The sequence below is a fragment of the Homalodisca vitripennis genome, chromosome 4 (assembly GCF_021130785.1).
Source record: "Homalodisca vitripennis isolate AUS2020 chromosome 4, UT_GWSS_2.1, whole genome shotgun sequence".
In the NCBI taxonomy this organism is placed as follows: Eukaryota; Metazoa; Arthropoda; class Insecta; order Hemiptera; family Cicadellidae; genus Homalodisca; species Homalodisca vitripennis.
The window spans coordinates 11,467,982-11,487,665 of NC_060210.1; the positions used below are offsets into that span (position 1 = coordinate 11,467,982).

General features: G+C 33.5%; 1 protein-coding gene across 1 annotated transcript; it reads left to right on the plus strand.

The window, feature by feature from the left end:
* Nucleotides 1-590: 590 nt before the first annotated feature.
* On the plus strand, nt 591-18,225 carry LOC124358954 (protein MAK16 homolog). Its single transcript, XM_046811239.1, has 9 exons — nt 591-745; nt 3,497-3,543; nt 3,815-3,958; nt 4,692-4,874; nt 5,029-5,158; nt 7,453-7,566; nt 13,486-13,572; nt 15,865-15,933; nt 18,047-18,225. Exons 1-9 carry the CDS (start codon nt 731-733, stop codon nt 18,197-18,199), a joined length of 942 nt encoding a protein of 313 aa, XP_046667195.1. The 5' UTR covers nt 591-730; the 3' UTR covers nt 18,200-18,225.
* The last annotated feature ends 1,459 nt before the right edge of the window (nt 18,226-19,684 follow it).

Here is a 19,684-nt window from a genome sequence, read left to right on the forward strand (position 1 = left end):
GGAGAAGTTTGAGTCAGAGTGAGCTTGCCGAGTCCTGCACAGTATTACAGTATTGCAATAGTTACTCCATTGTTATTTTTGATGTTTTAGTATATTACTGTTATCATTGTTGTTATTGTTGTATTATAGTTTTTTACTTGTTATATCACTACTTGTTATTGTTATTGCACTATTGTTATTGGTACCACTTTCGTTATGTTTCTCATTGTTTTAGTTTTATTATGTTATATCTGTTTATTTCACTATGTCGTAGGCATGGTCAATTGCTGAACTTGATTTTTCATATTATACTTTTTTAGTGAGAATTTATCACTGTTCTAGTCATCGTAAGTATTGTAATTTTGCAAAATGGTTATACCGTGGGAATGTAAATAAATAAATTCAATTTCAGTACAATTTAGTTTTTACGCGATGGAGTAAATTATCCTGGAAGTTTAAAAAGGGTCCTCTCCCGGAAAACTCAGAAATTGCTGTCTACAGAAGTGAATTTATTGGACAATATTATATATTTTAGGGTTTTCCTCTATGACTTGGGAAAATCTCGATTACTACTACTGCTCTGACTGCGGTTTTGTTTATTTTCTTACTCTGTGGTTATGGTATCTGTAATGCTCCTGCATCCACCACATGTAGTCCGTTGACAACTCGATTCTATTTAAGGTTATGTTGTTTCCAATTTATTGAAGGCTTTTGTGTTAAAATTTTGTTAGTCGTATAAAGAACATCGGAAATGCAGCAAGACGACGTGAGTAATAATACATAATAATATCAGAGTTTTACAATTAGTGTGTAAACCTAGTATCAAATAATATGGTGTATAAATTATTGTATTACTGACCTATGGTTCTCTAAGAATTGATCCTATGATTGCATTCCCTAGAATAAACTGATACTGCTTATAATTTCTTTGCTACTGTTGTGAAACCAGTAAATATTTATTTTACTATATTTATTTTACTTACTTCACGTTATTTGTTTTTTTAAAGGAAACTGCTTTAAAGGAGAATTTAAAAACAAAGGAAAACAATACATTTCAAGAAAGTCTTTAAAAAATAATATAAAAATGTAAAAGGAATTAGTAATTGAACCAACTAAAAGATTAGTATTAGCCTGGGGCTATCGCGTGGACTAGCCTACTTCATCACTTATGGTGCAGTTCGCTCCATGCACCAATAGCAATGAATGAAACTCATAAAGACTGCAGTATAGGGAGTGCCGATGGCCGAGCGGTCTAAGTCGTTGGACTTTGGGGGTCTGAGTTAGAGATAGCGCAGGTTCAAACCCTGTCTGTGTGACCGTTGCACTTTTTATCAGGACAATCAATCTTGTACTGTATCAACTCTCCGCTTTATTCTGTTTAATAAGATCCTCGCACAGGCCAGTGGCCCATGAGGACGGACAGAATAAGGCTTTAAAGGGATCGGCCTCTCCTTAAAAAAAAAGATAAGCGTCAAACACTCGAATGATCGATAATATCGAATCATCACTATTCATGAATAAAGAATCCTCGATATAACTACTTAAACCAAATTATGTTATAGATATTTCAAATTCCAGTATAATATTATGGTGAATAAAAAAAACGGTACTTTGGGATTATACCGACCACACCAGTATGAAGAACACAAAAATAGAAATTTATAGAAACAAACATGATAGAACGAAAAAACAACTCTTCAATTACAAAATTACAAACTTACAAGCATTTCCAGGTATTGTGATCGGTATTGTTGTCGCTGTTATCTTATCTTTCTCGAGAATCCTGATTACGGCAGGCCGCGCGGCATCACGTGATTTGCACGGTACATCATTGCCTTTCCATTACAATTCAATTTATATTTCTGATTAGCCCCTCTAGAATTTGATATTTTACTGATAGGTACTATCTCGAGGGATGTTTTTCTTTCGTCGACATCAGCGCGGGGCAGCACCGAAGGTGCTGCCGAAGCCCGCGCTGATGGCCGGAGGCACTCGCATTTTGGGTGGCGGAATGTGATCAAGAATAAAAACAAGTTTTGAGTGTTTTTTTAATAAAAAGTTTAGTTTGGTAAATGTTTGTTTTTGTTGAATTTTTGTGTTTGGAGAAATGTAGAGGTAAAACACGGAAGTACAACAAAGCGATGCACCAGCTGAACGGGCGGCGAGACTCTGCAATCACGTTATCTACTAGACGCTCGACTTTGACCTCTGTCTGAGGATGGGGAGGTGTTTGCGATAAGACAATTCCTGTTTTATATTGACGAAATATTGTTCTACGCTAATCTAGTAATCAGTAGAAACGAAATGTGAAATAACGATTCATGTCTGGGTGTGGTCGGTATAATCCCAAAGTACCAAAAAAACAATCTACGCTACGTTTATAATTATAAAATATAAAAAATAAAACAGTATAACATTTACATACTTTTACAATTTTTAAGGTTAAACTTGTCTGACATAAATAATACAACCATTGTACTTGCTACCATTACAGTGGGCAGTATTTAGTATCGGTTACAGATAATTCAGTGGTAACTTATTACCAGCATTCTGTTATTTCAGTAACAGATCTGGGCTGAATGATTTGGTGTCTCTTAACGATTTTCTGGTTTTAGGTTACATGGTAACCAGTAACAACCGAGGCCAAGGCCATTTTGTGCAATTAATGGGGCTAGGAATGGAAATATTACGCTATGGAATGTTATTATGCAATATAATTAGGTATAACCACTTTCCATCTTTTTTTATCGTCATGAGCATCTTCCAAGCGGATATTCGACAGATCGTGCTAACGCAGAGCGAAAGATTTCCCACATCCAAGATTAACTCATGGACACTTACTAAGCACCCATGGCACTTCTTTATCAGTCAATGAAACAAAGTAAATTTGGTAATTAAACCATAGCCTACTTTAAAATTATGTTTAGAGGTTGTGTGGGTCATTTACCCTGCTTAAGGCAGTTAGCAAAGTTCCTGTATTTGCGAGATTAACAAAATGCAAAATCACCAAATAGCAGTGGTTGAGGTTGGTTCTGTCTTTAAAAGTAAAATAGGCTATCGAGATCAGTAGCCTAACATGATTTTCACATCATCATCGCTTGGCTTAGATTCTGGTCATCCCAGAGAGTGGAATTCATGAATCTCACATCTTTCTGGTTGTAGAAATCTAGAATAGGGTTCTATGAGACAACCATGTGAACATCTACACATGGAAACAGATGATTGTCAGAGCTGCAGAGGCTGCACAGGGTCAGATATCTCCACATGTTGCAGTCTGGTGAATTAAAAGGGGCCATAATTGTGTGCTCTTCACTTTTTTACTTTCTTTTGTTATCTTCTGTCCTTCTTGTGGTTATTTATGTAACTTGCAACATATGAACTACGTATAATTGTTTTAAAACATTAGAAAGTAGGCTATTTCTAGATTCATGATCGTAGACTTTAAAGCACAACCAATACTGGAACACTTAATGCTTAAATAAAAAAAAATAACATTTTTTATTCATAATGTTTTTAGGTTGTTTGGGGCATAATCAACAACTCTTTCTGCTCATTTAAAGTCAAGTAAGTGTGAATTTATTATTTCTTTATTACAATAATTAAAATATTATTGTTTTCATTTACTGTAATGTACATCATATTTTCATAATTATAGTAAAATTAGTAAAAGTTTCTTAGTGTAATTAGTTCAGCCCTTGATCAATTACTACTGTAATCCTAATATCAATGAATTGTAAATTAAGTAACAATATTTTCATGAAAACTTAAATTTTGTGAGATAAGCCAAATAGGTAAAAACAGTACAGTACACTAACTAACGACATATCTTTTTCAGCACTAAAACCCAGCAATTCTGCAGAAATGAGTATAACCTCACTGGGACATGTAATCGTTCCTCTTGCCCTCTCGCAAACAGTCAGTATGCCACAGTGCGAGAGGAGAAAGGCATCATATATTTGTACATGAAAACAACTGAAAGGTAAACATGCTGAATTGTTTTAATAAATCAATGTATTTGGTGCAATATAATAATTTATGTAACATTTTAATTTTTAATTCTTTTTTTAAAAGCCGGCTTTAGTGATGCTACCTTGATAATAGCGCCATAAGAACAACCTCATTCACTTTTGCAACCTTATTTTCAGTTGTAGTTGTATTTTCATGAGAGATGGCTCATTTTAAACATGAATTCATATGCATCTAAATCTATTTTTTCAATACTCTTATCGGTTATTTAGAAAAAATGTCCCTTATTTTTACTTCATCATTTAAATATTAAAACATTATAAATTTTACATAAAAACTCAAAAGCGTTTGACTGAGTATTAATAAGATTTTTTTAATGAGACATCTTCCACATTACTTTGATAAAAAATATGGGCTTAGAAGTGAATGAGGTTTAACATTGTTTTTTTTTAGCGAAAAACTCAAGATAATTTTGCTACAGCTGGCTCTTAAAAAAAATAATAGGCTTTAACTTGTCTTTGTAGTTTTATAATTTATTGATATAAAATGAAGTAAACTATATTCAAATACTTCATAATTGTTGCTTAAGACATAAACAAATTTTCTATGTGTACATTATGTGTGGTTTTACAATGGGTAAAACTTTACTCTTAATTGATTATGTAAAATTTGGAGTTGTATAGTGTACAGTAAGTATTTTTTCTTGTGTTCTGGTTTTTAATCATCTTCTTACTGTCTTTTTTCAGATCTGCATTTCCCAAAAAGACATGGGAGAGGGTAAAATTGTCACGGAACTTTGAAAAAGCAATCTATCAGATTAATGAAAATCTCCTATTTTGGCCCCAGTACATCAAGTCTAAATGTAAACAGAGGTTCGTCAAAATCACCCAATACCTGATTCGGATGCGTAAAATACGGCTGAAAAGACAGTAAGTTTATCTTGTAGTCGTTGTAAACTTATGTATTGTGTATCGTTCTCTGTTCTTTATCTTGTTATGAACGAATATTATGTAATACATACTGCAAGTTTCTATACATTTTTTCAATCCATTGTCGTAACATTTTAAAACTTTATATTTTCAGGAGAAAGCTTGTGACAATGCCCCGGAAGGTGGAAAGAAGAACAAGAAGAAGGGAAGAAAAGGCTCTTATTGCAGCACAATTGGATAATGCAATTGAAAAACAACTGATGGAGAGACTGAAGAAAGGAGTTGTAAGTGCATTCAATTTTGAAAATGCTATTTTAATGTCAGGAGACTCAGCCATGAGAAGTCTACCAACTTGATAATCACTCTATAAATTTGAACTGTATTAACCATTTCCTGAATTAACGTACATAATTGTGTAGTTGTTTTACAAGACTGCCTGCGTTGTTCTGCTACTGGGAGAACATGTCATAAATGTATCATAAATAATGATTCAAGTTATATTATTAGAGCATGAACATAGCTTTCGTAACTTTTCCGTATACTGTGTTTTCATATAAAATTATACATATAGAATAAGTTGATAACAACAAAAGTAGCAGTACTATGTTGTTATTAATACTAAACAATGTTATTAATTACAAACATCAGAATGACTAAACAATGAAACTAGTCTAGAAGACAAAAATAAAACAAGAAAAACGACCAAAACAATATGATTAATAATATTATGCAAACGTAAAATTATTCCAATCAAAGAAAATATATTGTCTGATTATAACAATTTATTCTAATTACACATTAAATATGTAATGTTATTTTAATGAAAAACGTAAATAAATTATTCATAGTATGTGCACTGTTTTTATAAATGTGTGAAAATTGATTGACAGGGAGCCTGACAGGTGGAGGGTGCATTTCTCCTGCGATTGCACTCATGAGCTCCATACAGTAACTGTCATCTAATTTACTTTTCCCAAAACATGTATTATCAATTATTCATTTCCTAAAATTCAACCAAATCAGTGGGCGATAATTGTAGTTCACTTCATATTTCATTCCATACAACATTACATACCGTAATGAATTGTGATAAATAAATAAATATGCATTTGATTATTTTTTTATTTAATTTAATAAATTTTAAACATTCATTAGATTATGTAAATAAATAAAATTAGGGTACTTTGGGATTATACCGACCACACCAGTATGAAGAACACAAAAATAGAAATTTATAGAAACAAACATGATAGAACGAAAAAACAACTCTTCAATTACAAAATTACAAACTTACAATCATTTCCAGGTATTGTGATCGGTATTGTTGTCGCTGTTATCTTATCTTTCTCGAGAATCCTGATTACGGCAGGCCGCGCGGCATCACGTGATTTGCACGGTACATAATTACCTTTCCATTACAATTCAATTTATATTTCTGATTAGCCCCTCTAGAATTTGATATTTTACTGATAGGTACTATCTCGAGGGATGTTTTTCTTTCGTCGACATCAGCGCGGGGCAGCACCGAAGGTGCTGCCGAAGCCCGCGCTGATGGCCGGAGGCACTCGCATTTTGGGTGGCGGAATGTGATCAAGAATAAAAACAAGTTTTGAGTGTTTTTTTAAATAAAGAGTTTAGTTTGGTAAATGTTTGTTTTTGTTGAATTTTTGTGTTTGGAGAAATGTAGAGGTAAAACACGGAAGTACAACAAAGCGATGCACCAGCTGAACGGGCGGCGAGACTCTGCAATCACGTTATCTACTAGACGCTCGACTTTGACCTCTGTCTGAGGATGGGGAGGGGTTTGCGATAAGACAATTCCTGTTTTATATTGACGAAATATTGTTCTACGCTAATCTAGTAATCAGTAGAAACGAAATGTGAAATAACGATTCATGTCTGGGTGTGGTCGGTATAATCCCAAAGTACCAAAATTAGCATATAGTGTGCTAATAGACTGTATTATAGGAATGCATTGTGTATTGTAGATGAGGAAAAGGTAATGAAAACAATAACATAAGCAAAGAATCATGAATACCAACCTGTTATTCTCTTAGCACAAGAAGCTTAGAAAATTGCACCTAGTTCTATAAGAACCTTTGCGCTACTTACAGAGTGACAAAATTCAAAATTTTGCCTCCTGTTGAAATCTATGAGGAAGAATTTAAGGCACTAATCTCAATTCATGTTCCCTCAGAAGCGGGGAAAGCCAAATCAGACATGAGGTGTCACACCTTTATGTCTAGGCTTGCTAGAGCCTTTGACTGTGGGAACGAATCCCACAAACTAAAACAGTCATCTCCCACAGTAGACTAAACCTATAAAATTACCATTGCATCCCAGCTCCTGCATATCCATCAGGTAGCCCAGATTTAAGTGAGACATCGCTTTTTGCTGTGCACAGTGTGGGTTCAACTGGAAGGTATAAACCAGCCAGAAGTGAACCCTCCTGAGGGAAAATTTACTTACCTGTTGAACACATTCAAAACATGTAACTTAAGTTGAGTTTGACTGTGAATATAGCTTTTGATTACGTTCTGAGAATCAGATTACATCTCAGTAATTATATTTGTTACAGTATGGAGATATTTACAACTTCCCGCAGTCTGTTTTTGACAAAGCCCTTGATAAAGAGCAGGTGGAGGAACCTGATAGTGAAGAGGATTCTGCTGAAGAGGACGACGAAGGAAAGGTACCACTTGTTCCAGAAGTAGTTTTGTTGAATAGTAAATTTTCCTAAATAACTATTGATAAGTTGAATAAATGCCTATGTTTCACAAGCATTACAAGTTAATGCAGGTATCAATGAGAGATTCTTGTAGGCTTGATTTTTTTAATCAAGGTATTCTTACCCTTCCATGTATATTCATGTTACAATGCCTAATTTTCCTTAAAGAAAATCTTAATTTGTTTAATTTCAGAAGTTATATTCATAAATATAGTACTAGATCTTGGAACTTAATAGATCTCAAATACTTTAGATTAAATGAAAATCAGAACAGCTGCACATACATCGGCGTAAAAATCTTTAACCTACTACCACCAGATGCAGTTACTTCTATTTTAAGGAATTGTCTTGTGAAATGGCTGAAGCAGAAGGCTTTCTATTCAGTATAAGTGTTTTTACAAGATTTAAGTGAACTTCAATTTTAATGGTCCATTGTTATTGTTTTTAACCATATATTATTTATTTATTGTATTGTTATTTGTTGCTATTATTTATTTTAAAATTAAGTTTTAATTTAATACTAAACATAATTTAGAGTATTTTTTAATTGTATATTTATTTGCATTTCTCTATAGAGGTGGTGTTCAGAAATCAGAAAGCTTTATTCATGAGTATCAAGAACAGAATAAGTGTCAAAACATTTCATATAAAATCTGATAAAAAGTTGATGAAAATACATGGTTATGTGTTTCTTTGAAGTTCTTTTCAATCAATCAATCAAAGAGAACTTTATTCATATACATCGAGTACAGAATATGTGTCAATTATGTATGTAAAAAAATTTTATCTAGTTTAAAACATAGATCAAGATAAAAATGTCATGTCCAGTTTAAAAATTCCTCGATGGAGTAAAAAGTCCTGTCAGCAAGCCATGCACTGAGATTCCTCTTCAACGCTGACTCTCTTGTTATACTTTTGAGGTGTCTTGGTAGGAGATTGTAAAATTTTGCACCTGCAAATAAGATGGCTTCTTGGTAGTCATGGTGAGTCGATGAGGTTGTAAGACGAAGTCTGTCACATTGCGGGTTCCATATGAATGAATTTCGCCCAGTCTATTGTAATCAGTGTTAAATACATGTAGAATGGTTTGTTGAATGTAAAGAGCCACCACTGTCTGAATTCCAAGGTCTTTGAAAGCACTTCTGCACGAGTCAAGATGTGATTTAGACCTGCCAATATTCTTACCGCTTTCTTTTGAAGTTTTAGAACTTTAGTCATATTTCCTATACTTGACCCTCCCCATATTATCAAACCATACCTCACAACAGACTCAAATAGGGCAAAATAAGCGACCCTGGCCGTTGACAGATCTGCAACAGACCTTATTCTTTTTACAACATACAGGGCAGTACTCAGTTTCCTGCACACCATGTCCACATGAGGGGTCCAGGACAGATGTTGGTCAATGATCACTCCCAGGTATTTGGTCTCGTCCTCTACTACTTCCACCATTGGCAACCCCTCGGTTAAGTTTGCAGCTCTTGTAAACAGGATTTGTTTAGTTTTGCTGTCATTTAGTGCAAGATCGTTCTCTTGACAATATTGTTTTGCCATATTGAAAGCAAATGAAGGCCTGACAATCTAAATCATTAGGGCCTTTTTCAGCAAGTATAAGAGCTGTGTCATCAGCGTACATTGTGGTGTGGGCTTGCTCCTTTAGGTAATCTGGGAGGTCATTTGTTACCAATACATAACAATACTGGACCCAGTAACTGAGCCTTGAGGGACCCCTCTTGTTATATTGAGGGGTTTTGACCTAGCATGGTAAACTGTGTTATTAACTGTATATTTCAGCTCTACTAGTTGAGTCCTGTTCTTCAAATAACTATTGAACCAGTTTATTGCATTACCCTTGGATTCCTAAAGTCATTAGCTTAGTAAGAAGTAAATTATGTCCCAGTGTGTCGAAAGCTTTACTTAGATCCAAGAAAATAGCAGATACTATTTTTCCAGTTTTCAATTTGGTCAATTACATTCTCAAAGAAGTCAGTGATAGCTGTGGTTGTAGATTTAGAGGATAAAAATCCGTGCTGGTGTTTACTGAGCAAATTATTGTCCATGAGGTGGGTTATTAATCTTGTTAAAACGATTTTTTCAAATATCTTGGAGATGGTTGATACAAGAGATATTGGTCTAAAGTGGCCAGCTTCTGTGCTTTGTGGTTGTTTCTTAATAGGGATTATTTTGGCAATCTTGAGGTCAGCTGGAAAAATACCCTGAGCTAAGGACTTTTGTTCATAATATCAGTCAGAGGCAGTGTAATTTCATCAACACAGTGCTTAAGTAAGATAGATGAGACATCATCTATGCCTGCTGATGGCTTTGTTGATTTCATTGCCATGATGGTTTTCCTTAACTTCTGCTGCCTTGTGTAGTGCTATGAATAACAAATTCAGGTGCATTGGTGGTGTGCATTGAGGCTTCCTTGAGATATCTGAAGTTTGACCTGCTTCTTTTAGTGTTATCTCAGCTATAGTTTGTAAAATAAGTATTTAGGTGCTCAGCTATTTCGAATGGATTGTTTAATTTGTTGCCATTGACTGTCAATTCAAGTGGAGTGTCCTGTTTCTTCTTATGGCGTTCATTATTAATTGTGTCCCAGACTGCTTTTTGACCTGTTTTTCTGAGTTGCTTATGCGGTCTACTATTGCTTGCCTTTTAGATATTTCAGTCTCATATCATAGGCTTTTTTCTTTTCTGCTGTTTGGGTTTTAGCAGCTACGCAACCTGTGGTTTCTTCTCTATTTAAGGCTTCTAAAAACTCGGTCTTCAGTCTTTGAGCTTCTGGATCATTAAAGTGACAAGCTCTTGCATTACGCTTTGCTTTGGTTTTTTTTATAAGACATGTTAGGTTCATTGCAGAGAGTTAAGTATTTGGCTAAAATTTTTAAAAGCAGTGTCCACAGCTGGTGCATTAAGCACTAATCCCCAGTTAAGTCCCTTTAAGTAGTCACTCAGGCTGTCAAGGTTATTTTTATTAAGATGTCTTCTAATTGAATAAGTTGTGGGAACAGGTGATTTCTTCAGATTCGTTGAACACAGCTGTGCGTTGTGATCCGAAAGCCCTGTGGTCAAGACATCTACTGTGACTTCTGGTAAAGGGATGTTGGAGCAGACACAGTCAAGCACAGGTCAAAAACTCTTCTAGGCTGTAGACAGGTTCCCCCAGTAACCAAGTCTTCAATGTTCTCTTCAGATTTTCTGGGCTGCCTTCCTTCAACTTAGGTGGGAGTAGATTATAGAGTTTTGCTCCTTTGTGTATGATGGTTTTTTTTGGAAAAAAAGCCAGACTAAAGTCTTGGGGATGTCTGGTTTAAAGGCTGTGCAGATCATCATTTTTGGGAAATCCTTGTTTCAAAGCATGTACAAACACCTAAATTCCATAAATAGCCACAACGGTCAATATTTCTAGTGTTTTAAAAGCTTTTCTGGAACTATCGTGCCATTGGAGGCCAGCCACGATCCTGATAGGCCACTTTGGAATAAGCAAGATACGCTGAAGGTTCTCTGCTGATGAACCACCCCATTGAATCACTCCATATCTAATGTGTGATCCAAAGAGTGAATGATAGGTTATCTTTCTGATCAGTTGTGTACCACTTTGGTTCTTCTTAATGAATGCAAGGATCTATGCACAACCTACGTTAGGCTCTGGATTGTTAAGCTAACGATAACATTATTGTAAACCTATCTGACTTTGTCAATGTGGGTTGACAATAAATGATTCTTGACTCTTGACAGCAAAAAAATCCTTCAGGAGAGTACGAGAAAATTTAACTAATTAAATACAATTGTTTTCCATTCCCATTTTTTCCAAAAAACAACTCAAAATAGATTAGGGGTTAATCTTTTACACTCCACTGGTGAATTATTTTGGACATTGCAAAATTTTCTTTTTACTCCAGTACCAGACTCACTCTACAGTAACTGTTAATTGTGGGTGTAAACGTATGTGTGGCGGAATATTTCAACTTAATTCTTTTCCGGATGTGCCAACGCATTAAAATAACATGATTTCAACTTTTGCTTCGGTCATATAAAGCATTGTGTCATTAGATCAACAAGCTTCACCTGAGAAGGGCTTAAATTCTGATCTGGGCACAAACAATTTTTTTCTGGCCTGTTGCATTTACAATATATAACAAAACAGTATTGGGTGATTGGGGATTCTTTCTCTTATATCAATAATATTAAAAAATTCAATATTCATTTATTTTCAGAGAAACATTGATTACATTGCAGTATATGTATATCTGTATCTAACCCTCTAGCATTGCTAATAGAGGGAGAAATTTGGATTAAAAAAACGTTCTTTGATTATATTAAACCACATTTTACATGCATATTGTTTTACATAAACATCTACATTAATGTTAATTACATTAATTCAGCAATAAATAATTATTATAATAATGAACAAGTTAAAACAATTTACTGATATTAAACATATTCCGTCTTACAATAAAAAATGCAGGAATTGTTTTTGTTTCAAAATTAAGAAAAATTGGAGTTGTAGGTTGATATTGAAAAAAATCTATAAATCATGAGAAATATAATTGATTTTATATTTAATAGAGTGGAAATTTGTTCTCAAACCATTGTGAGAGACCTTTGCCTGCCAGTACTTTGAAAGAGAAAGTTGCCTATGGAGTTATCAGTGCTGGGTTGTTTAATTATCCAAAATAATGGGAAATTAATGTGATGTGCCATAAACCTGAACCGGAAGATATTGTTAAGTCTTGTATATTGTTTCTTCTTGAATATTTTCATTGTGAAGTAAACAGGGAAGGAGAAGTGGCTCAGAACGGGTGGTGGAGTATCAAAGTTCGCTACAGCCTACCTTCAACTAGCAATTTAGTGGTTTTTGGAATCTGTAGTAGTCGATGGGAATGTGTGCATTCTTATATAAATATGCAGGCCTAATTTATTTGTTTTTCTTAATTTGATTTTGGGATGAAACCTATCCTTTAAATGTATAAAAATTGGGAGATAAACAAAATTAGTCAAATTAGTACATTGTACATAAGTGATTTACATGGAGGGTAATTACTGATAATTGTGTTTCACGAAATTAATTTTATTATAAACCATACATACTGATGGCGAGAGAAAAGAAGAGACCTGGCCCGTGCCGGCGCACAGCTGTGTACTAGTGTGTTGCCGCGCGGTAATTTCAGGCGCTTCGCCCCACAGCAAACCCTGCGAATTGTTTATCAGGGTCCGGTTCGATTACTCCACCGATCGTTGGCCCAACGACCCAAACATTAGTTTAGTTATAAATAAGAGGGTCGTTGGCCCAACGACCCCCTTTAAATATTATTGCTTAATATTAATTCATGGTCCAATTACACCACTGATCGTTGGCCCAACGAACCTATACCAGTAAATAAAAATATAAGGTTCGTTGGGCCAACGACCCTTTATTTGAAATTTACAGAAATGAGACAAATAGGGTCGTTGGGCCAACGAACCAGTGGAGTAATCGAACCTCTATATGTTTGTAAAATGGATCGTTGGGCCAACGACCCTCTGTACAAATTACATTTATTCCAGGAGGGTCGTTGGGCCAACGATCAGTGGAGTAATCGAGCCGTCCCCGTTTATCATAGCAATGGAACAGTGAAACAATAATGGAATTACGAAACAAGGCGCGGCAACATACTAGTAGTAGCGCCTGCAAATTTCAGATAGGCCAGAATCCAGGTCTCTTCTTTTCTCTCGCGATCAGTAGTTTAAAGCAAATATTTCAATGTGAATTAATTTTTTTAGATTGTTTTATATTATCTTTACGTACACTGTGTGTAAGGGAGAATTAATAAAGGTACAAAATATTTTATTATATCAACATTTGATTATATTGTACTGAAATGCAAACATTTGCAGGAAGTTGAACCGGAAATCGAGAAAGAGTTGGAGAAGGGTCCAGACTTTGTTGAGGCTGACAGTGAAGAGGATGATGAAGACGATGTGGTAATGGGAACTTACATAGACTTTAATTAGTTTATTGTAAATCTGTACAATATTATAAAGCATTGACACATAATCACATATCTAAAATATTAATTCTGTCTATTTTTATTTTTTATTTCAAAAATCTACTAACAGCATCAATAAAATTGTGTGAATTGTTCCGAACATTCGAATAATATTCCTACTTTTTCTCACCAACAGATTTTGTATTAAAGAACAAAGATTATTTCACTAAAACTATAATTTATTTATTTGTTTAAAATTATCTTAAATAATACAATAAATCTTTGCTCTTGGAAAATAAATAATTAACAATTTAACTAGGCCTACTCTTTCTGAGAAAAATAATACAAATTAATATAGCAAGGTTGTAACAGTCTATTTTTTCAATAATTATATTTTTCTTTATAGTTTTATTTATTGCTTTAAAATGACAGGGTATCTTATTAGACCTAATATAGTGGCAGCCAATTTGACTATCCCATAAGAATAGTGCTTAACTTTTTATCTTGTTCTTGGTTGTAGAGTTTTTGGAGATGTTGCATTTGAAATGTACAGTTTTGTAACTATTTAATAGTTTTTTAGTGTTTGTGGATTGGTATTTTATTTGACTTGCCAGCTCCTCAGATAGAGCCACCTTGATCTCGTGAGTCATATAGCTCATCTGGTTGTAGTCTGTAGAATTTCCCTTTTTAGATCGCTGGAGGTTAGTTCTCATATATCAATTTAGTTTATATCAAATAATCTTTTTTTCATGATTCTATAATACAATTGGTACGCCAAGACCTTTTAAACTAGGAATCCTAAAATTAATCGTTAAATATGCTGTTGGGTCATTTTGTAGCATAAAATATCATTGTACTGAATACATTGATCACGATAACAACTAAAAATTACGCAAACAAAACCATTTTTAACAACTGCTTGGATTAAATATTGCTTTATTTTTCTATTTATCATAGTAATTCATTTAAAAAAATCTTCAAGCCCTTTAAATTTAAAAATTGGAATTAAAAATTTTATTAAAACTATTTTTTTATAAAAAATATGTATCTATAAGCTACATTTTTAAAATGAGATCTTGCAAAACTTTATAACTGAATATAAAGGACATATATACATCATAATATATGTGGCGTATTTTTAATTTAACTCTTTCAATGCCGTCATATTTACAAATTATTTATATGTATAATGAGCTTGTCTTTCTGTTTAGAAAAATTAAGAGAACTCTTGTTTCTTTCTTTTCATGTAGAAATTAAAAAAAATTCTAAAATAATACACAGATAAAAATAATACTCATTTTCTCAAAATTTCAAAAAGTTTATGAAAAAATACTGTAATAGTTAAACAAGATGTTTGTTTAAAACACTTCTAGATTTTGCTATAAGAACAAACATAGATGCTATAAATAAATTAAATATAGTTTTTATGTAGCATGGTTCTTTGCACATTGATATTTTGACGTTATAGTTGAATATCGTTTGTTTGATTGAATGAAATTGTAAAGTTAACAATTTTATTCTTAACACTTACAAGACCCCAATATATGTATTATTTGAAAGAGGTATTATTTGTAGTTATTCAAAATAAGAACAACTGTGTAAAACATTTTTCATAACTTAAAAGGCCTTTTTGCCATTTTAATGCTTTTATTGCGTTGCTATTCTCGTTACAATAATACCTTAATAAATGGTAGTGAAAAAAGCATAGGAAGAGGTTACTAAAATATTTAGTTACACAGTATTTTGATTTGCATAATGCAATAACTTTTTACGTAATTGTTCTATTAGATAGTGACTGCAGTTTAAGAGATAGTTCTGGGACACTTGTGAATACATATTTATTTCTGATTGAGCAACATGAGTGTGGCTGTATAGTTGATCACATTGTTCTTTACGGGACATCATAACAATCTTCATAGTATTTGCCACAGTTTAGCGTTGTTATTGTATTTTTAAAGTAGATCGATAAATTAAATCAGTGGTGTAACTAAGTGGGGAGATGAGGGGGTAGAACTCTCTCCGAAAGTCCTAAAATATTTTAAAAAATCGTAAAGAACTTGTTTGAAATACAGTTGCTAAATGTTTTACTTTGAATTAGGCCTATTTAACTGATTTATATTTAGATTTATTCCTTACCCTCCACCCCTCAGTGTGGAGTGCTCTTCAATTAAATTAATCCCCTTCAAAACAAAGTCTTAAGTACGCCATTGAGTCACATAAGTAACTTCTTATTAGGTCTAGTCCAAGACACCCACTACATTGTACTGTAATAGCAAATCTCTTGCAGGATTCTGTAAGTGGAGAAGTGGAGTCAATGGACAGTGAAGGTTTTGAAGAATCGGATGAAGACATTGAGGTAAGATCAAATTCAATTGTGCAATTTCGTTTGGTTTATATAAATTAAGTTTTGTATAAATTATATGAAGTAAACGTGTTTGAACTATAGTGAAACCCCGTCATAAAGTTTTCCTGCCGATACAGCTTGCATAGACAATGTCAAAGTCAAATCTCAATTCACGGAATCATAAACACAATTCAGATTTGAGAATGAATTGATCGAGATTTGACAATTGAATCTGCCAAGACTTGCCTTGTCACTAATTAGTCATGTTCATGTTCCACCACATCTTATCTGACGGTTTACAATTTCTGAGAACACGGTGCTGGACTGCTGGACGTACCCACCAAAATAATGAAAAACATTGATTTACGGGGACGAAAAACGTTATTAGTGTCAAAATATACTGAAAATTGATTTTAAAGTGGGAAAACGTTACGATTGGGGAACCCTAGAAGCAAAATTTTTCACTAATGAGGTTAATGTTTCATCGGTGAAACGTAAAATAGACATTGTATGTGAGAGATGTAACGAGGTTTCACTGTGCTATTACAAACAATCTTCACAAATATCAAATAATGTAATATCACAATCTTGCTATAACAGTATATCATAATCATTTCAATATTTTAGCCAATGCACAATAATAAATTAATATCACAGTCAAAATATCAACATTGCATAGTATAGGTGTAATAAAAGAACTTGTGTTTCGTTTAGTAACTATTTACATGTAGGGTACTGTAAAAGCCGTTAGTATTTATTCTGTAAAACAATTTTCTGTGTTCATTTGTAAGATAAACAATTAATATTTCACCATAGTAATATTGCCTCTATAATGTCACCATACTTCATAAACAATATTAAAATGGTTTTTTCTTCATTGCATTTTGTTCTGAAGATAAGGGTAATCTTTAATATAGGAATGACAGTAGTGCTTATCCAGGCAACATTTTCTTTGGCTCTTGTTAAATTAATTCTGAGATAACCCCTCCCATTTAGTTAACCTTTTAACTGCTGCGTTTCTGGATTCGCGGTGACACCTGTGCACCTAGTCTAGTTACTAGAATACTATACTAAGACAGCTATCTTCTTGACATTTTTAATATAATAGAACACCAGGTAACACAGTATAACATCTTAAAAAATAAAAATAACCCAGCTGATAATATGAAAACAAGTGTACTCGGGCGTGGCAATTGTTCACAAGACTAGAGTTGCACAGCATATCTCGGGTGTGGCGGTTAAAGAGTTAAGTAACGAACAATGGTAGGCATCGTTGATTTTGTGGAGCAATATTTTATTGCAAGTGTAATTAACAAACAAGATAGGTTTTTGCTACTTTTGTGAATTTGATATTGCTGGTTTTCCCTTAAGACCACTTTTTCGCTTAGGAAGTCTTCTTGATGATTTACAAAATGATCTGCAGATAAAAGACTTTCAACAAGATATTGTAACAAAAATTGTTTTATTGTATTGTACAATATTCACCCAGTAGTCAGCATAATTCTTTACTAACTTTGCTGAACGTTTTTTATCATAAACACTGTGACTGAATCAAAATTTTAAAATTAAGAATCGATTATCAAATTGAGACCTTACACTAGTAGCATAAGAATTTTAATTTGAATATCAGTGAAGGAAGAGTAAAAGCAATATATTTAAGATATTAGCTAAACTCTGAAGTTTCAATGGGCCAAAATTAGTGGCAATGAAATGAATAATAATTTTATGTTGTAGTCCACACCATGGTGATTCTGCTTTAACCTTTTTGTTCTTTACTGAAACCTTGCTTCGAATGTCAAATTCAATCTCAGTCTCGGTTGAGTAGATACCTACTTATCTTCACATTATACAAATGGTTTGTGTGAATGTAGGTCATGCAAGATCCCCAATTTTAGTGCAGTCTGGTTCAAAATCATCCCCATAATATGATCTCAAGGTAGCTAAAACTATGGGGCCATATCACTAGTCCAGTCTAAATATTGTTATCATGAATACCTTCATACTTGAGGCGATCATTCAAAAATTGTAACTGTTGAAGATTTTGGTAGGTGTACATGGTATGTGTTGAGGGAATGGATACAAATTTCAATTTTTTTGTAAGAAGTACTATTGTGTTTTATTGCAGGATATAACTGAGGTGGAGGGTCCATCCACCACCAAGAGGGTTGTAAAGTCGTCTGAGCCAACGAAGAGAAGTAAACGACCACATGTGGAGATAGAGTATGAAGAGGACACACCGACCAGACACAAACAAAAACTAACTGATGTCACATTTTAGCATAAATAAATAATTTAAATAACTCATTTGATGTTATTGAGTAGCCTACCAGTCCTCATTTTAATTCAGTGATGAATTTGTAAGTTTTCCTAAATCTCATCTAATACGGCAATGACGTCAGTTATATTTTATTTCCAGGTTATTTACAATGTTTCCAATTGTCGTTATAATTGCAAAGTAAGCATATGAAATATTGAGTGACAGCTGGAAAATAATACCTTTATATGACATGTGTTTGCAAGAAGCTAAACATAAACTTAGTGCAATGTAATACAATACACAAACATCATACGATCTGTTGTTGCCTCTTAGTCTGCTGTGTTTTCTGTCTTTATCTCCATTATACACAGTTATAAGGTAACCCAACAGAACTAGATACATCTTATACAGCTCTTAAACTACTGATTGAATTTGATATTTAACAAACAAAATGTATTGTTGGAATGTAATTTCCAAGACCACAAAAGTCACAAAATGTTTGAGATTTTTATGTAAGAAATCAGATAGGGTTTATGATGCTAACGAATTAACAATGTAAAATATGATAAAAGTGTTGTGAATATATTCGCAAGTTGTGCTCAATTTTTCAAAATATACAATTTAATTGGTTTCTATTATGATCTAATTGTGTTGACTTCAACAATTAAAGCTAAGTTAAACGATAATTTTCATGTAGGTATGCTTTTGAGCCATTTTTCAAATGTATTAAAGATGTAAATGGTAAAAGTCAAAATCTCCAGGAGTACAAAAAAAATTTTCTTTTGTAACGTTTTTAGTGTAAATAATTACAAATGAAATAATTAAGGTACCCACCATGCTGACTGCTTCAAAATTATCCAACTCCTACACACAATTTAAATGGATGGACTACCTGAGTCTACAAAGCTCTTGCAGTTCTTGTGGCAGTTTTTTCACTAGAAAAATTCATGTAGGATCATCGGGAAATGATCAAATCAATAGAGATACCTTTAAGCACCACTAAGCAACTGAGATGTGATACTTAAACTTATTGTGAATTCTTCTCTCTGAGGCAACCAAATTCCGTGCCAGGGATCATGTACAATGAAAATACAGTGTTATTAGAGTCAATAGCATACTTTCGAGACAGAACCAACCTCTACAACTATTATCCAATACTTAGCCAACATTGTAGGAGTTTGAACTATTATGCCTAGTAATGTTAGCCCAGTAAATCAGCCATCATATTGGATTACAATTATTGGCTGCTACAATGAAAAAAATTATTCCAAGAACAAAACCCAGAGGAACACCATCAAAATACCCCTTAGTTCTGAATTCTTTTTGTTATTTTAAACAGTTTTCTATTGTTTAAATAAGATCAAATTAGCAGTAGGCTATCTTCACTTCAGTTTCTCTAGCCATCTTACCTCTTTTGTAGAATATATTGTGTTACGGCTCATCTGTGTCAAGTATCTGCTTTTGTACCACAGTCCAACCTACATTGGATATCAAATCACTGACTGC